Genomic DNA, 18,498 nt, shown 5'->3' with positions numbered 1-18,498 from the left:
AGAAAAAACCCGAAACATAAACCAAACAACCCCAAATCATAACATTCTTGTCCTATTCTAACAAAAAGGAAACATTAGAACTTATGCTTTATATCATTATGGTATAAATGGGAAAAACTGCTATGAGTCATATAAATAAAGGTTATCTTTAACAGGTTGATATGGCATAGTTTAGGGCACAATGGTCCAGAAACATATCAGCGCCCCACAAACTGTCGCATCTTCCGTACTTGATGTCGCGCTCGCCCTGCGTCTGTGCAGGGCGGTGGGTCGGTGGTTCATGGGCTGAAGAGTGAACCACCGGCCCACGAGCTGAATCACCAGCCCAGCGCCCTGCGTCTGTGAAAGGCGGTTATTAAAAACTAAACATTCACAAAATAAGAAATGCCTAAGCCAGCGGTCCACCGGGGATTTCCACGGTTGCCCCGTATGCCAGTTTGCCCCTGGCTGTGAGTCACTTCACTAAATGAAGACCAAACACGTTTTAATCAAAAATGCACCAGAAACCAAAACCCGAGTCCAATCCTTGTGAAAACAAGTCCAGGCTTAATTATGCAAGGATATTTGGAAAATACCGGCTCGTTTTGCATCTGGTTTCATTCCCGCCGCTTAGTTCTTTTGCTTGATGTTGAGAGCATGGGAAATCTGCAACACGGACTTAAAATGCTGTGCAAATCAGTCAAGATAATATTTTCTCCTCCGAGATGCGCGTCGTGTTTTCACGTAAGCTGCTTCTATCGGTGAAGCATGTTATCTTTCAAAACCAATCATATATATATAGAATATCAATGATGTATTACAGATAATTCCAGTTCCCACGGTCCCTGAATGCAACAGCTGGGAATATGTTGTTCAGCCGCTGTGTTGAGCTGTCAGTCATGATTCCTCACCCCCGTGATCTGAGGCCCCGCCCCCCACGCCAAAACGGGGCCAAAAGTTTGAAGCCGAAAAAAAAATCTGCAAGTAAAAAAAAAAAAAACTTGAATCTGAAAAGTAGTTTTGAACTTATTTTCCAGTTTTACATGTTTTTGGGGGAGGTTAAAAATAATTTTTCAGGTTGAAATTTTTTTCATTTGAACAAACTTTATGGCCCCAATTTAGCTCCATACAAGTGCTGCTGGTAAAAAGACAGCTTTGAAAATGTAACAGAATATCAGTCTTCTTGGAAGCAAAATTTAAAGAAACAGTGGATAACCTTATGACCTTTATTGGGTGGGTTTGGACCTGCCTATCTTAGCTCCTAGACCAAGTCTTGTTTGCAATGTTTAATCTGTTTTCCAAGTATCCAACGTATGGCTGGGCAATATAACGAACAGATTCAATGTATAAGGCTTTGTGTCACATGCGATGCATACAATCAATATCCTGAGTACTCAAGAATAAATTTCCACAACATATATAGTGATATATCAAACAGATTTCTACCCCTAATCTAAGGTGCCCCCTTGGTATCCTCATAGCTTATGCTTAATCTAAAAGGTTACTTACCTGAAGTGGGATACCATCAGATAGGCCGGAGTGTGTACGAGCCATCATTCCCAGAACCCTGGCTACCTGGCTGGCCGTCACCTCTCTCAAACCATACTGGAGGATTATGTTCCTGCATTCATCAAGACTGGAGACAGAAGGACACCAACCATGTCAATAAAAGAGAACAGACCAGACTTCCTCCAATTCATTTCAATTCAGTTTTATTTATGAAGCTCCAATTCACAAAACGTTGTCTCAAGGCACTTTACAAAGTCGATTCGATCGAATAATACAGATTTCAAGGCAGGTTCATACATTCCAATTAATCCTAATTATCAAACACTGTAGTGAAATTCAGTTTATTTAAATTGGTTAAAAAGTTTTTTAAGGAAACCCAGCACCGAGTATCAAGTCATTGACTTGCGGCATTCACTCCTCCTGGATGAGCATGTAGCGACAGTGGAGAGGAAAAATTCCCTTTTAACAGGAAGAAACCTACAGCAGAACCAGGCTCAGTGTGAGCCTGGTTCAACAAATTGGGGGTTAATTTGCAACCAATTGTTGCAGTGATGCAACTTTATATCAGAAATCAAATAGAATTTTTTCCCCCCAGAAATATAGCATTTTTAAAACATTTTGCAAGACCATACTGTATTTTACGTCCAGTATTTCTTCATACACACTTGCTGTGTTTAACGCATAAGCAGATTCAATATAAAGTTGGAAAGCTGAGATCCTTACAATTTAAATCATGCAAAGTATTTTATGATAAAAATATATAAATGACAGGATGGCTGGCAAAAACAGAATAACTGAAAATTAAGCAGAATTTATATATAGTTTAATTTAGTTGTGTCCAAAGTTTGTTCTCAATGGCTCACACTCTGATCTTACTGGTGCAATGTGCAATCAATGAAGACTGGCTATCAGGCTGGTCCAATTTAACCATGAAACCTCCCACACTAAAATGACAGGTGTTTCACTTTCATTGTCCAACCCCTGTATCTATACAGCATCTCCTTTTTGCTTTAGTTACCACTGGATTAAATGAATTGGAAGATGCTGTAGACTGATTTTGCTTATTAAGTTTGAAACATGTTAAGTCATTTACAGGATGAAATTGTCAGAGAAAAAAAAAGTGTGGAATTTGTCTGCTTTTACTACAGTTCAATGAACTTACCTGGCACAAAAGCCATAACCAACTTCCTGAATGAAGTCTGCAAGAGAACTCTCCATGATGGTCTTAGCTAAGTCCCCGGAGTCTGCTAAGATCCTGTCCATGGGAATGTCCCGTTTTTCAGGGTACAGCAGTGGTGCGAGCACCACAGGACAGCGCTCCTGGGGGAAATCTGAGAAACAGGACACAAATATGGTCATAGAAGTTCAGTTTGAGACGTTAGTGACTCATGACCAGACAGATTGATAGTACGTTTTTTATACCTCGGCAAAGTGTCTTGAGGAAGGCGTCAATCTGCTCCTGCCCAACCCCACAGGCTCCCTTCTGTCCAAACAGTAGATGGGAGAGCAGCAGGTGCAACACCTCTATGGGAATGTCTTGGAAGCCACCTTCTTGGTTTCCTCCGAGATCTGCGTCAACGTATGACCGCAGAATATCGGGAAGTTTCTGCTTGATGAACTGTGCAGCTGAAACAAACACAAAAACAGAAAAAAAATTGTCAGGGTTAAACTAAAAATAAGAAATTAGCACGATGCTGAAAATACTTTATGTTCAAACATATGTGAGGCTCTACTACAGTGCTTACCGAATCCCCGAAGATCTGTGTTGCTGGAGTTAAGCAAAGCAAGGCCAAAAATTACCTGGAAAATGGAAAAATAAATCATTTAAAGATGGTTCAGCCATGTCTAATAACTTCTGTGTTAAACAGGACACAATGGTTTTTAGTTGCAGTCGTTTTGAGTTAACACATATCTCTAGAAGTCCAGTGAAAACACCATCTTACCTCTTGAACCTTGCTGAGTTTAAGTACTTTACTCAGTTGAGTAAACAGGTGGGCAGATGGCTTCAAACTCTAAAAGATAAATTAAGGAGAAACTCTTAGATCAAATGAGCTTCAATTGTTTACATTTTCTGATTGATGCAAATATTAGACATGCAGTAATTAGCCTACAATACTGCAGTTCTGTTACATAATTATTTAATGGACCAAATTTCACTTCAACCCTAAAATCTGAGAAAAAGACAGAACCATATATGCAAAGCAAGAGCGAAGGATAACAAGCTGAGCTCCAAAACAAAACCGATGATAGAACCACTGGTTGCCGATCCAGAGCCGTCAAAGTAGTTAAGGAAATGACCAGTGTGAGCTAACAGAATGTGTTAGCATTTTATAACCCTTGGTCCTTACCTTCTGGTAGTGCAGGGGATTGTCGATGGCGTAACAGAGAGTAGAGATAAAGTTTGGCTTTGATATCAGCGATACACACTCCTGAATCAGAAATTGTGTCTGCAAGGGAGTAAAAAAAAAAAAAAAAGATATGTATCAACAGATGAAACAAGAACATCTTAAAATAAAAAATTTAACAATTAGCAGTAAGATATGTCAGACTATTCAGACGTTAAAAGGAGGAAACTGCTTTCAGTGAACAGACTTAAAGGGTCATTTTCCATTTCTGTTTGGTAAGACTTCTTTTATACAGAACAAAGGACTGGTTTAAGTTAAAAGTTTTAAAATAGCTCATAAAGCCAAGACATAAAGACATGCTATAACAACCACCCAATCTGGTGATAAAGAGAAATCCAAAATATTTTTCTTATTAACGATTACCTGGTGAAAGTCCTTGCCACTGCTTTTACCATCGCCACTAAAATCCACATGGGAGAAGAGACAGCGTAGTAAATGCCTGTCTGCCTCAGGACCGTGACGATTTACAATCTGGAATCACACATAATGGGGAAAAGGTGTTTTACACAATCCATGGAGATAAAGCCTTCTACTAGCTCTTCAATAAGCAATCCATATCTCCTTCTCAAAACAGCTGTTCAACGTGAGGCTTTGAGGTATTGTATTTAGTTCCTTCCACAGATATACAGGTCCTTCTCAAAATATTAGCATATTGTGATAAAGTTCATTATTTTCCATAATGTAATGATGAAAATTTAACATTCATATATTTTAGATTCATTGCACACTAACTGAAATATTTTAGGTCTTTTATTGTCTTAATACGGATGATTTTGGCATACAGCTCATGAAAACCCAAAATTCTTATCTCACAAAATTAGCATATTTCATCCCACCAATAAAAGAAAAGTGTTTTTAATACAAAAAACGTCAACCTTCAAATAATCATGTACAGTTATGCACTCAATACTTGGTCGGGAATCCTTTTGCAGAAATGACTGCTTCAATGCGGCGTGGCATGGAGGCAATCAGCCTGTGGCACTGCTGAGGTCTTATGGAGGCCCAGGATGCTTCTATAGCAGCCTTTAGCTCATCCAGAGTGTTGGGTCTTGAGTCTCTCAACGTTCTCTTCACAATATCCCACAGATTCTCTATGGGGTTCAGGTCAGGAGAGTTGGCAGGCCAATTGAGCACAGTGATACCATGGTCAGTAAACCATTTACCAGTGGTTTTGGCACTGTGAGCAGGTGCCAGGTCGTGCTGAAAAATGAAATCTCATCTCCATAAAGCTTTTCAGCAGATGGAAGCATGAAGTGCTCCAAAATCTCCTGATAGCTAGCTGCATTGACCCTGCCCTTGATAAAACACAGTGGACCAACACCAGCAGCTGACACGGCACCCCAGACCATCACTGACTGTGGGTACTTGACACTGGACTTCTGGCATTTTGGCATTTACTTCTCCCCAGTCTTCCTCCAGACTCTGGCACCTTGATTTCTGAATGACATGCAGAATTTGCTTTCATCCGAAAAAAGTACTTTGGACCACTGAGCAACAGTCCAGTGCTGCTTCTCTGTAGCCCAGGTCAGGCGCTTCTGCCGCTGTTTCTGGTTCAAAAGTGACTTGACCTGGGGAATGCGGCACCTGTAGCCCATTTCCTGCACACGCCTGTGCACGGTGGCTCTGGATGTTTCTACTCCAGACTCAGTCCACTGCTTCCGCAGGTCCCCCAAGGTCTGGAATCGGCCCTTCTCCACAATCTTCCTCAGGGTCCGGTCACCTCTTCTCAGTTGTGCAGCGTTTTCTGCCACACTTTTTCCTTCCCACAGACTTCCCACTGAGGTGCCTTGATACAGCACTCTGGGAACAGCCTATTCGTTCAGAAATGTCTTTCTGTGTCTTACCCTCTTCCTTGAGGGTGTCAATAGTGGCCTTCTGGACAGCAGTCAGGTCGGCAGTCTTACCCATGATTGGGGTTTTGAGTGATGAACCAGGCTGGGAGTTTTAAAGGCCTCAGGAATCTTTTGCAGGTGTTTAGAGTTAACTCGTTGATTCAGATGATTAGGTTCATAGCTCGTTTAGAGACCCTTTTAATGATATGCTAATTTTGTGAGATAGGAATTTTGGGTTTTCATGAGCTGTATGCCAAAATCATCCGTATTAAGACAATAAAAGACCTGAAATATTTCAGTTAGTGTGCAATGAATCTAAAATATATGAATGTTAAATTTTCATCATTACATTATGGAAAATAATGAACTTTATCACAATATGCTAATATTTTGAGAAGGACCTGTACATTAGAACAAAATAAAACTAAGGAATTTCTGTTGCAAAACCAATAACAACCAACTTCTGATGAGCCTGAGACAGGCACAGTGAGCAGACTAAATCATTATTTCTTGATAGCAAAACAGCAGCAGTCTCCATTCTGTTTTGCGACCATCTCTGGCCCAGTACTAACTTTCTTGGTACCTCCTCAGAAGCAGGTCCCATCAGGGCTGAGCAGGGCAGAAATGTAACGTGAACAGACTGCTGTTCACTGATTGGCTATGGTCGTGATCAGCTGTAGCAGTGGCATGAGAAGGTGTTCACTAAGGTAGCAGAGAGAATGACACCAAAGCTGAAAAAACTCAAGAGTAACTACAACAATATTAAGGACCACAGTTGTCGAAGTGGGTCAAAACGAAAGCTGTGGCAGTTGTTGAAAATCACTGTTAGAGTACAAGATGTGCGACATGAGTGTTTATTTTACTCTGCATGTTTGTACTTGAAACACATCTCATGTTTGGTAGACTGACACCAAAGGGTTAGCAGCACTGATGGCTGGAGGTGGGGCTTCAAGCCATAATTCCAGCCACCAGTGAGTTGATGGAAACCCAACAGCTTTTGTGCGGAGTGGCACACGATTGAGTGGAGTGGAGCCGTGCGGTGCTGGAAGCGTGAATGAAAAAGAGGCAACGATGATTGATGACTTCCTAGAATGTAAAGAGCATGGGTGATATGAGGAAAACAAAGTCAAACGTACATTTTGGGGGTACTGAAAATTTGGGTTTTTTCATAACTATTTTGCTATAATATAGTTGGAGTCATTGACTCACATCACTGCCCCTTAAACTGAAAACTAAACTCTGCAGCTAGCTTTGTTTAAAGAGGCAAAGAAATTTTCCCCAAACTGGTGTCTAGATGACAGCCAAACTGAACAAAGGATGTCAACATATTAGTTTAGTCAAGTACATAAAAACATTTATTTAAAGTGTCAACACAAATCTGTATGAGTAAGAAACACAATGACTATCACTGTCATACACAAGAGGTACTTTTGGGTTTCATATGGAGAAGTCTTTGTATTTCATGAAAATGCAAGAAATTAAATATTCATTAAATGAGCCACTGTGGACAAGCTACCCACAAAGGAATTGAATTAAATGGCAAATCTCCTGTATCCTCTGACAGTTTACATCAAGATCAGGAAGCAGATATACAGATTTAAATTAAACATCATACAAAAGAAGCATAGTGGATGTTGCTACTACTTACATGCTGTATTTCTTGCTGGCTGGCTCTGTAGTTTTTCTTTGTTAAATTGTCCACCAGATAACTGATTTGAGACAAAGCCAGCGAGAGCGAGTCAAGATTCATTGCTGGTTGGGGCGGAAGCAAGCAGCCGAGCACGGCGCAAAATCACCATTATTCCCCTTTAGTCACTTCAGTGATAGGTTACTTCTGCTCCCCCCCCCCAAAAGGTGTGACAAATGTTGACTTCCAAATGTGTTCTCCGATCAGTGGTTCCCAGTGCAAACAGGTAGAATCCTTCAGTTTAAAACCATGGACAGCATCTGTAAATGAAGAACAACTTTTTATAAAACATTTAACAGAAAAATGTTTTGTGTGAACAACACTATGTGAACAGCTAATTTTAAGACAAGACAATGTTATTCATAAAGAACAGTTAAATGTATTGTCCTACCAAGCAAAAGCACAAATGTGCTAATTTTACTCTAGAATTTGTTCCATTTAAGTAAAACCCACATAAGGCGCGTTTCGACTATGAGACCCAAAACATTTTTCCTCCAGAAATTGTAGTTCCCAGAACTTTTTATCTTACAGTGGTGGTCAGTGTTTACACTGTGCGGTCCAAACCAAGTTGTGCTGAATATGTTTTTTATTTTATTTTCATAATTTAAACCAGGTGAAGCTAAAGCTATGCCACTTGAGGAGTTATGGATAGATCATATTTACAGACAAAGAGGGGTTTTCATCCTAAATGCAAAATGTACATATTTTTTGTACAGTTTTGGCTTTATTGCTGCTCCAAGTGGGTTGCTTTTGTTGCAAATGGCAGGTTTTAGAGTGTGTATATGCCAGTTAACGACCACTTGATTACTAAATTAGTTGACGATTATTACAATACTCGATTAATCACGCTTAATCCAATAAATTGTTTGATTCCCAATTATACCAGCATGTCACTGCGATCTGGGGATACACATATCCGCCCACCACAACATCGGAGTTTCAAATGTAAAATCTGGCCAAAGACAGCATGATCTCAAATTGTTTCATAGCAGTTATGCTTTAAAAGCCAAGTACTGTTGCACTAAACTTTGTGGAAAAGTGTAACTATAGCAGTATTTCGGTTAACTGCATCAATCCCAACTACTAAGTGTGTGCAGGAAAGAAAAGTTAAATCGCCAAAATAAAAGGACGAGTTTTTTGGCAATAAAACTATACCTAATAATTCTGTCATAGTGATTACACCAAAAAACTTAAGAGTTACTCGAAACCTTATGGAAAGGTGTAACTTCAAACAAACTTTAAATGCATTTCCCTGAGGCAGTCTTTCATGTTTCCTCTTGGAGCAAGAGAAAAGGATCAAAAACCATTGGTCTAGATTACAACCTGCTGATTTAAAGATATTTCTGTGATAATTTGTTGTGTTAGCAAACTAAAACACAAAAGAATCACAACTTCACAAATAGCACACCGTTTAAAAAAGTTCGTCTTCGGTGTAGAATAACCCGGTTCAGATTGACTAATGTAAATATTTTCCATTTTATACTATAGCTGACCAATCCAAACTTAGCACAGATTAACAAAAAACTGCAAGTAAAAAGATGCCCTTATTACCCAAGAGTTAAATCTAATGCAAACTTCAGTGTCGTCCTTTCAACGCATTCCAGCAAGTAGATATAAAAATAACAAAAGTCTCTCTGTGGACAAAGAACGTGCTAATGCAAGTTAGCAAATCTAAGAAGCTAACGCAAGTGAAAGTAATAAAGCAAAGTGTTCGAAGGAGTCTTGACACTACTACGTATGTTACTGATATGCAAATATTTTACTAGCTTTGGAAAAAACTAGCGACCACACATCAGTAACCCATAAGGAAACCAAGGTGTTTAGATCAGCTAGCACCACCATGACGCTGGTAAACACCGTTAGGAGCCTAGCTAATATATCTAATCAATTGAACGCCAGTAAAACATAGCTCACTATCCATTAATGTATGATATGATAAAGATGTGTTCTCCGTTAATATTTAAACTTTGAAAAGATCAACATAGGAAATATTTCAAATCTTCTCAAAGCTACAGCTCACAAATTTAGCATTCACGAGAAGCTAACGTTAGCAGCACGAGCATGTTTCATATAATTGTGGACGGAACGGAAAAAAATAAATCAAATATTATACAGTTTTAAAAGTTCATTCATTCATATGATTGGTTATAAGGATTCCTGTAGTCGCTATAAAGCTTTAATTTAAACATTTATAATTAGTTTTACAAGATATAGTTCGCCAACGGCAGCATTAGCCTTGTTAGCTCGCCTCCCCAGGCTCCAACTAATCTCTGAATATGCTAACGTAGCTACAAATGTTGATTTATTAAAACAATCAATACAAATCAACTCAGCCAAATGTGCGCGTCGTAAGATACCACCTACAGAACACAAATGTGATATCTAATTTACCTAAACTAAAAGAAAAATTGACTAAACAGAAGCTACTTTTTTTGCTAAAGAAAATGACAGCTGTTTTCAGGAATTAGACTCCCCCTTATGTTGGTGGAAAACGGACATCCTTCCTGTTTAAATCTCTGGTTTTGCTTTGTATGTAATGCTTTCGACTGATATTTGTTAAATAAATTTTCAGTCTCACCGTGCTTCCAGGAAAGTAGTTCAGATCGTCATTCCTTCTAGTTTCCCCACAACAAACTTGATGAAATGGAAGGGTTGCAGCGCCTCCAGTTCAGGTTGATTTTCAAAATAAAATGGCGTCTGTCACCGCCATGGCGCGCTCACGCTACCAAACGGGGGCGTGCATGAGGTGCCCACTAAGTTCACCTGAAGTAAATAATATAAAGATTTGAAGCAACTAAATTAGCAGTTTTTCCATTCTGTCAGCACAGATGGGATTTGGCGTGTACTTTTGATTTTTTCTCTTAAACAGTTTTTTCGCTACTAAAAACACAGTAATACTGAATAAATTCCTGATACAGAAACCTCACGTTGTCTCGGAAAGCGGGGCAGGAGCAGTTCCTCTTAACAATTTGTTTTTACCACCTCTACAGCCGTTAAAAGTAAAATAAAAACGTAATTCCGTTTTATTGCTATAGTGTCAATAGGTCTGGCCTAATGTTGTATGGGGCCATTTGGGGCCCCTCTTCCTGCTTTGAGCATTACAACCACTAACAGAATTTCAATACAGATTTAGTAAAATCTAGGAGAGGGGGTCAAGTTTAATTGCCTGAGCCTAAAAGCAATCACGGATAACTGGTTATTATTTGCTGAAATTTTAAACAATTTGAAACATTTTAATTTATATCTGCCGAAACTGTCAAATCAAATTTAATAGTAATTTCATTGGTCTGTGTTGGAATTCATTTATGTGAGACCCAAATGTTTTGGGGCTCTGAGCAGCGATTAGTTTGCTTAGTTTGCTTCTGTGGTGGTCCGGCTCTGTGTGCCATTACTCAATAAATTTCATCTCACCACCTAATTAAGGTGTGAATCCATTTATAAAGACGTTTATGCCCATCCAAATATGTTTTAAAACAGAGAAACTAGATCCTACAAAGCACATTGGTAAACATAAAAAAAAAACAGTTTCTTAACATCCTATCTTTAGTGCAACCCCTAATCCTGAGCAAGCTTAAATCAACAGTGGAGCAGGGATAACCCCGTTTTAACAGGAAGAAACCGCCAGCAGAACCAGAGCCAGGCTCAGTATGAGCCCTTTCTGAACTGACTGGCTGTGAGTTGTGAGCACAGTAAACAGACAAAGCAATGAACACCTGCCATAAAGAAAAGAAAAGCCTCTTTCACACAACACTTGAAGCCAGCCCAGCTACGTTGATCTTCTTGCCATTCATTTGGAATAATCAGCAATGAGTCTTTACATCACTCTGGAGGAATGTTGGCCCACTCTTTGCACAATTCACCTGCATTAGAAGGTTTTTGAGTATTAATGAGCTGTTTAAGGTCAGGCTACAGCATTGGACCTTACACCAGGTTTGACTATGCCAATCCACAATCTTAATTGTTGTGTTGTTTTTTTTGGGTCATTAAAAGATTAAGTTGATGTAGGATGCATACATTCTAAAAGGTTTTAATTTTGTTTTGTCAGTCCACAAAATATGTTTCCTAAAGTGTTGGGGATCATTAAGATCTTCTTGAAAAATGTAACAACATCTTTTGCGTTATTTTTGGTCAGCATTGGTTCTGGCGCTGGAACTCTCCCACACAGACAATTCTTACTCAGTCTCTCCTTCTTATTGCTGAATCATTAACTCTGACTTTAACGGCAAGCAAAGCCTGCAGAGCTTTAGATGTTGTGGTTTCTTCTGTGACCTTCTGGATGGAAGGTTCATCATCAATGATTGTTTTATATTTATTCTTGTATTTCTTTAGTATAGGACGTGATGTATTAATTCAATTCAGTTTATTTATTTAGCGCCAATTCACAACACATGTTGTCTCAAGGCTCTTCACAAAAGTCAGGTACAAACATTCCAATTAATCCTAACCATTGAACAGTGCAGTCAGATTCAGTTATTTATTCAAATTGAATAAAAAGTGTTTCTATCTAAGGAAACCCAGCAGATTTCATCCAATCAGAGACTTGCAGCATTCACTCCTCCTGGATGAGCATGTAGAGACAGTGGGCAGTCACTGGCGTTGACTTTGCAGCAATCCCTCATACTGAGCATGCATGTAGCGACAGTGGAGAGGAAAAACTCCCTTTTAACAGGAAGAAATCTCCAGCAGAACCAGGCTTAGTGTGAGCGGCCATCTGCCACGACCGACTGGAGGTTTGAGAGAAAGAACAGAGCAGAGACACAAAGAGAACAAAGAAGCACTGATCCAGGAGTACTTTCTATGGGAAGGAAAAGTAAATGTTAGTGGATGTAGCTCCTTTAGTCATTTCATCTAGAAAGAAAAAACAGATAAACTCTGTGCCGGTTTTCAAGGTTAGAGTCTGAAAGAGAGCACATAGAGTTAGTCACAGTAGAAGCTCAGCCAGCAGCCATGTCTAGGAGAGAGAAAGGGTTAAACACTGAAAGCCAGGGCCATGTGGATCATCGGTAGAAGGTGAGCATTAAGTTGTTTCCAGCAGAAACTTGGACAATGCCCCTCTCCAGAAAGGTGTCACAGGTAGACACAGAGCCAGGCCAGGTGTAGCTTCTAGGAAAAGAAAAGAGAGAGAACACAAAGTTAAAAACTGAAATAACAGCAAATAATGCAAAATTGGAGAGTAGTGTGAGAATGTATCAAAGAGGGTGAAAGTGGTCATTATGTCCTCCAGCAGCCTAACCCTATAGCAGCATAACTAGAGATAGTTTCAGTTTCAGTTTATTTATTTATATAGAGCTTATTTACAACGATGTCATCTCAAGGCACCCCACAAAGTGTCCGGAACGGCGCGGGGCCGCCGGGGAGGCCAGACCAAACCACCAAGTGCCAGAGCCCGGCCACCCCAGAACGGGCCACGTGTAAGGCCACTAAGTAAAATAATAAACTGATAAAGTTTGTCCATCTGGAGCCCACCAATGACCATTGTTATACTAAAAACCACAAGGATTGGGATACCTCTCTCTGTCAGACTGATTATAACCATTGGAAAAGAGAAGGAGTCATAGAAGTAGCAGAAATTGAGGGTGTGTTTGCACCTCAACCATAACTGAGCCGGTTTAGACTAAACCTGACTCCCTTTACTCCATCCAACAAGGAGGGAGGAAGACGGAGGTAAATAAATAATAAAGATAACTCAGGATATCCTAAGCCACTATAACTATAAGCTTTATCAAAAAGGAAAGTTTTAAGCCTAGCCTTAAAAGTAGACAGGGTGTCTGCCTCACGAACCAAAACTGGGAGCTGGTTCCACAGGAGAGGAGCCTGATAACTAAAGGATCTGCCTCCCATTCTACTTCTAGAGACTCTAGGAACCACCAGTAAACCTGCAGTCTGAGAACGAAATGCTCTGTTAGGAACATATGGAACAATCAGATCTCTGATGTATGATGGAGCTAGATCATTAAGGGCTTTATATGTGAGGAGGAGAATTTTAAATTCTGTTCTGGATTTAACAGGGAGCCAATGAAGGGAAGCTAAAATAGGAGAAGTATGATCTGCAGTGGCGCAGTTGGTAGCACTGTTGCCTTGCAGCAAGAGGGTCCTGGGTTTGATTCCAGTCCGGGAGTCTTTCTGCATGGAGTTTGCATGTTCTCCCTGTGCATGCATGGGTTCTCATCAGGTACTCTGGCTTCCTCCCACAGTCCAAAGTCATGCCTGTTAGGTTAATTGGTCATTCTAAATTTCCCTTTGGTGTGTGAATGAGTGTGTGCATGGTTGTTTGTGTGTTGTTCTGTGATGGACTGGTGATGTGTCCAGGGTGTACCCTGCCTCTTGCCAGTAGACTGCTGGAGGCACCAGCTCCCTGTGACCCACTACAGAAGAAGCAGTAGAAAATTATCTATCTTATTAATTTTCATCAGAACTCTTGCTGCAGCATTTTGAATCACCTGAAGGCTTTTAACTGCATTTTGTGGACATCCTGATAGTAAAGAATTACAATAGTCCAGCCTTGAAGTAACAAATGCATGGACTAGTTTTTCAGCATCACTCCTGGACAGGATATTTCTAATGTTGACAATGTTCCGGAGATGAAAGAAGGAAATCCTAGAAATCTGTTTAATATGGGATTTAAATGACATGTCCTGGTCAAAAATAACACCAAGGGTTTTTACTTTATTATCGGAGGTCAATTTAATGCCATCCAGGTTAAGTGATTGACTAAGCAGTTTCTTTTTTTAAGACTCCGGTCCAAAGACAACAACTTCTGTCTTGTCTGAATTTAGAAGCAAAAGATTTAAAGTCATCCAAGTTTTTATGTCTTCAAGACATGCTTGTAGTCTATCTAACTGGTTGGGTTCATCAGGGTTTATGGATAAGTAAACCTGAGTATCATCAGCGTAACAGTAAAAATGTATTCTATGCAGCCTGATAATTTGACCTATTGGAAGCATATATATATAGTAAAGAGAATTGGCCCAAGTACTGAACCCTGTGGTACTCCACAATTAACCCTGGAGTTTAAAGATGATTTATCATTTACATGAACAAACTGGAATCTGTCAGACAGATGAGATTTAAACCAGCCTAGCGCTGTTCCCCTGATCCCTACATCTTATTCCAGCTTTTTTAAGAGAATATTATGATCGACTGCATCAAATGCAGCACTGAAATCTAACAGAACCAGTACAGACACAAGTCCATTATCTGAGGCCATAAGAATATCATTAGTGACTTTCAGCAGAGTTGTTTCAGTGCTATGATGAGCTCTGAAGCCTGACTGAAACTCTTCAAACAGGTCATTGCTGTGTAAATGCTCACACATTTGATTAGCAACTGTTTTCTCAAGAAGTTTAGATAAGAATGGAAGATTGGATATAGGTCTGTAATTTTTCAAGTCATCTCGATCAAGCGATGGTTTCTTAAGTAAAGGTTTAATTACAGCTACCTTAAAAGCCTGTGGTACATATCCATTTACTAAGGATAAATTAATCATATCTAAAATGGGGCTGGTAATCAGAGGGAACACTTCCTTAAATAATTTGGTTGGGATTGGGTCTAACATACAAGTTGAAGGTTTAGATGAAGCTAATATTTCTGATAACTCAGGAAGCTCCACAGGATCAAAACAGTACAAACACAAATCAGGTTCTGCAGTTATTTCCAATGTTGTCTCACTTGCTGAGGATGAAGTAATTATCTTCAGGAGTATGTCAAAGATTTTATTTTTAATAGAATCAATTTTATTTAAGAAGAATCCCATAAAGTCATGACTGCTGAGAGCTAAGGGAATGGATGGCTCAACAGAGCTATGACTCTGTGTAAGTTTAGCAACTGTACTAAAGAGAAACCAAGGATTATTCTTGTTCTCTTCTATTAATGATGAGAAATAAGCTGTTCTAGCTTGGTGAAGTGTCTTTTTATACAACAGTAGGCTATTTTTCCAGATTAAGTAGGAATCCTCTAGGTGTGTAGAGCGCCATTTTCTCTCCAATTTTCTAACACTGTGCTTTAAAGTACGCAGATCTAAATTAAACCAAGGAGCTAGCCTCCTATGAATAATTACCTTCTTTTTCAAGGAGGCTGCATTGTCTAATGCACCACGCAATGATGAAGAAACACTATGAACAAAATAATCAATTTGTAAAGGGGAAGAAACAAAATTATTGCCCTCCACTGTGCTTTTCTGTGATAATGAGGAAAGTGGAACAGATTCCTTAAAGGTTGTTACAGCATTGTCTGATAATGATCTACAATAATGACATTTTCTTTCAGGTGTGGAGTACTCGGTTAAATTAAACTCAAAGGTTATTAAGAAATGGTCAGACAGGACAGGGTTATGAGAAAATATTGTTATGTCTTTACACTCAATGCCATATGTCAGCACAAGGTCCAGAGAATGAAGACAAAGATGGGTAGGTTTGTTAATGTTTTGAGCAAACCCAATTGAGTCTAAGATAGCATTAAAGGCTATATTTAAGATATCACTTTCAGTGTCAACATGAATGTTAAAATCCCCCACTATAATAACCTTATCTGTATTTAACATTAAATCAGATAAAAGGTCTGAAAACTGATCTAAAAATTGAGAGTAAGGACCTGGTGGACGGTACAAAACAACAAACAGAAGTGGTTTTAGTGCTTTGCAATTTGGATGAGGAAAACTAAGGATTAAATATTCAAAAAGTTTTAGTTATTGATTGGTCTGGGACTAATCAATAAATCGAACCGGTTGCTACTCCTCCTCCTCGCCCAGTATTTCGAGGAATGTGAAAATTTTAATAATTAGTAGGAATTGACTCATTTATAGTAATGTAATCCTCTTGCTGCAGCCAAGTTTCTGTGAGGCAAAATAAATCAATCTGATTGTCACAAATCAGGTCACTAACTAGCAATGTCTTTGAAGAGAGAGATCTTATGTTCAGTAAGCCACATTTAATTGTTTTATTTTTATTTTTAGTCTGAGTTGTGTTTATTTTTATGAGATTTTCCTGATTTCCTCCTTTTGGATTATTTTTTAATCTATTCAACACTGTCTTAATAGGGTAATGGGTGGGTAGCAGTACAGAAGCTGCAGAGAGGAGTGTTAAACTACGACACTGTTTCCTGGTCTGAACCCTGGGTTGTCAGAGGTTTGGAGAACTAATAAATTCGTCCAGATTCCTAGAAAGAAGAGCTGCTCCATCCAAAGTGGGATGGATGCCGTCTCTTGGGATCAGACCAGGTTGTCCCCAAAATGTTTGCCAGTTATCAATGTAACCCACATTGTTTTTTGGACCCCCAGCCTACTTCATGTTGTCTACAGGTCTGACAGCAATCAAGCCTGTGTGTGGGTGGTGAAAGTGAAACAAAAAATATGTTTAATCACAGTTAAGTTATACTTTACTGAGGTGGGAGTCAAAACTATTAAATTATGATTTAAAAAGCACTGCTTTTATTTACTCTGGTTATCTTTGTCAGATACAAAAATTTTTTTGATGATATGAAACATTAAAGAGGGAAATAAAAAGCAAAAGAAAAATAAAAAATTGTAGGGGGTCAAATACTTTTTTATGGCACTGAATTAATAATCAATCAATTAAAGGTTATAATGTTGATATTTAAATTTCTAAAACATATTTGGCATAAACTTTTATATATTTTCGAAAGCAAGTGTAAATAAAAAAATCTAGAATTTATTGTTTATTTGTTTTAGCTCTCTTTTTATTGCAGCTGTTTAAGATGTCATTATCTGCTAAACTGGCTTAAATTACATTTAAAATGAATTAATTAACACCAGTATAGCATAAATGATACAGAAGGTGATAAATCAAGGTAGCCTGACCCCAGTCCTTCGGAATCAGACACCAAGCATCAAAACTAGGGGCACCGAGACCCCCGGGGTTGTGTGTTGAGCCTACTTTTGTATACCCTTTTCACCGGTGAGAACTACACCAACACTGCAAAGTTTACAGTTGAAACTACAAGGACTGATCAGAGGAGGAGAAAACCAAGGAGGTGATTATTGACCCTAGGGACAATAATCACCTTTTTACATAAAAGAAATAGACCATAACAAATCATTTCTTCACCTTCAATGTGGCATATATCCTTTACAATTCAACTCAAAAACAAATACTGTAAGTCTGTTAGAGGAAAATATTTCTTAAAAACTAAAAAGCTACAATAACTTACATACATAGCCCTCAGCTCTACAGTTATATTAAACACTACATTAAAAACAACTTGTAGACAAAAACTGCGGTTCTCTTGTTTGTCAGAAGTATCTTTCACAAAACAGGAGCTGGTCATTTAGTCGCTTGTCATTTCATTCTGCAGTTTTGGTCATTTTGTGCATTACCTTTTGGGCTGTCTGTGACTGGATATTTTATATTGACCATGTAACATTTTGTACCTGCCTTGTGGACGTTTTATACCTGCTTTGATAAATGGTGGCTCAACTGTATTTTCTATAATGGTCTACAGCAGGGAAATGTGGTCATGTGGCCTATAAAAATATTTACCTGCAAGTAGCCATTGCTGTACAGCACTTTGGTTGATGTTGTGTTTTAAGTGCTTTTTAAATAAAGTTGGACTGCATAAAGGTATTTTGCTTTAATAAGCTGTAATAAACTGCCTTTGTACATCTGAAGGACTGGCTCAAACTGGGATCAGTGCCAAAATCAGTAAAAATAGGGTTTTCTTTAAAGTATGATAAAGCATAATTTTGTTTTCCTCTCAAGCCAGTTGTTAAGTTTTACTTATATGGAAATCTTGAGTTTTGTATAAATGCATTTTTATAATTCTATTTTTACAATATTTATCTCTGAATGTGAATGTGTGTGTCTTGTACATATTTTTTGTTAGACTCATTATTGTTATTATTTACTGTAAAGCGTACATTTTGTCCTTTCCATGTGCCTTTTTACTATTTTTTTCCAGTTGCTAGTCTTTTTGACTTGATATGACTTAATATAGAGTCATCAGAAAATAACGAGCAGTTCTTTTAAATCATTCATGGGGTTTTTGCATTTTGTTTGTTTACAATATCTGTGCGCATGAATGAGAGTCGTATATTTTTTAAATACATTTTCACTCGATATGACTTAATATAGAC

General features: G+C 38.6%; 1 protein-coding gene across 1 annotated transcript in view; it reads right to left on the bottom strand.

Moving 5' to 3' along the window:
- Positions 1-10,128, bottom strand: part of cnot1 (CCR4-NOT transcription complex, subunit 1) — a 33,753-nt gene extending 23,625 nt beyond the window's left edge. Inside the window, exons 1-9 of the mRNA XM_047381795.1 lie at positions 9,991-10,128; positions 7,374-7,672; positions 4,257-4,364; positions 3,837-3,935; positions 3,432-3,500; positions 3,234-3,288; positions 2,911-3,114; positions 2,651-2,819; positions 1,489-1,615 (exon numbers count right to left, since the gene is read on the bottom strand). Coding sequence (XP_047237751.1) covers positions 1,489-1,615; positions 2,651-2,819; positions 2,911-3,114; positions 3,234-3,288; positions 3,432-3,500; positions 3,837-3,935; positions 4,257-4,364; positions 7,374-7,475 — 933 coding nt within the window. The 5' untranslated portion in view covers positions 7,476-7,672; positions 9,991-10,128. The remainder of the gene's footprint in view (positions 1-1,488; positions 1,616-2,650; positions 2,820-2,910; positions 3,115-3,233; positions 3,289-3,431; positions 3,501-3,836; positions 3,936-4,256; positions 4,365-7,373; positions 7,673-9,990) is intronic.
- Positions 10,129-18,498: the final 8,370 nt, after the last annotated feature.

This window comes from Girardinichthys multiradiatus, chromosome 2, assembly GCF_021462225.1.
Source record: "Girardinichthys multiradiatus isolate DD_20200921_A chromosome 2, DD_fGirMul_XY1, whole genome shotgun sequence".
Taxonomy (NCBI): domain Eukaryota; kingdom Metazoa; phylum Chordata; class Actinopteri; order Cyprinodontiformes; family Goodeidae; genus Girardinichthys; species Girardinichthys multiradiatus.
The sequence above is the reverse complement of the archived record's forward strand: the minus strand, read 5'-3'. Positions and strand labels throughout refer to the sequence as shown.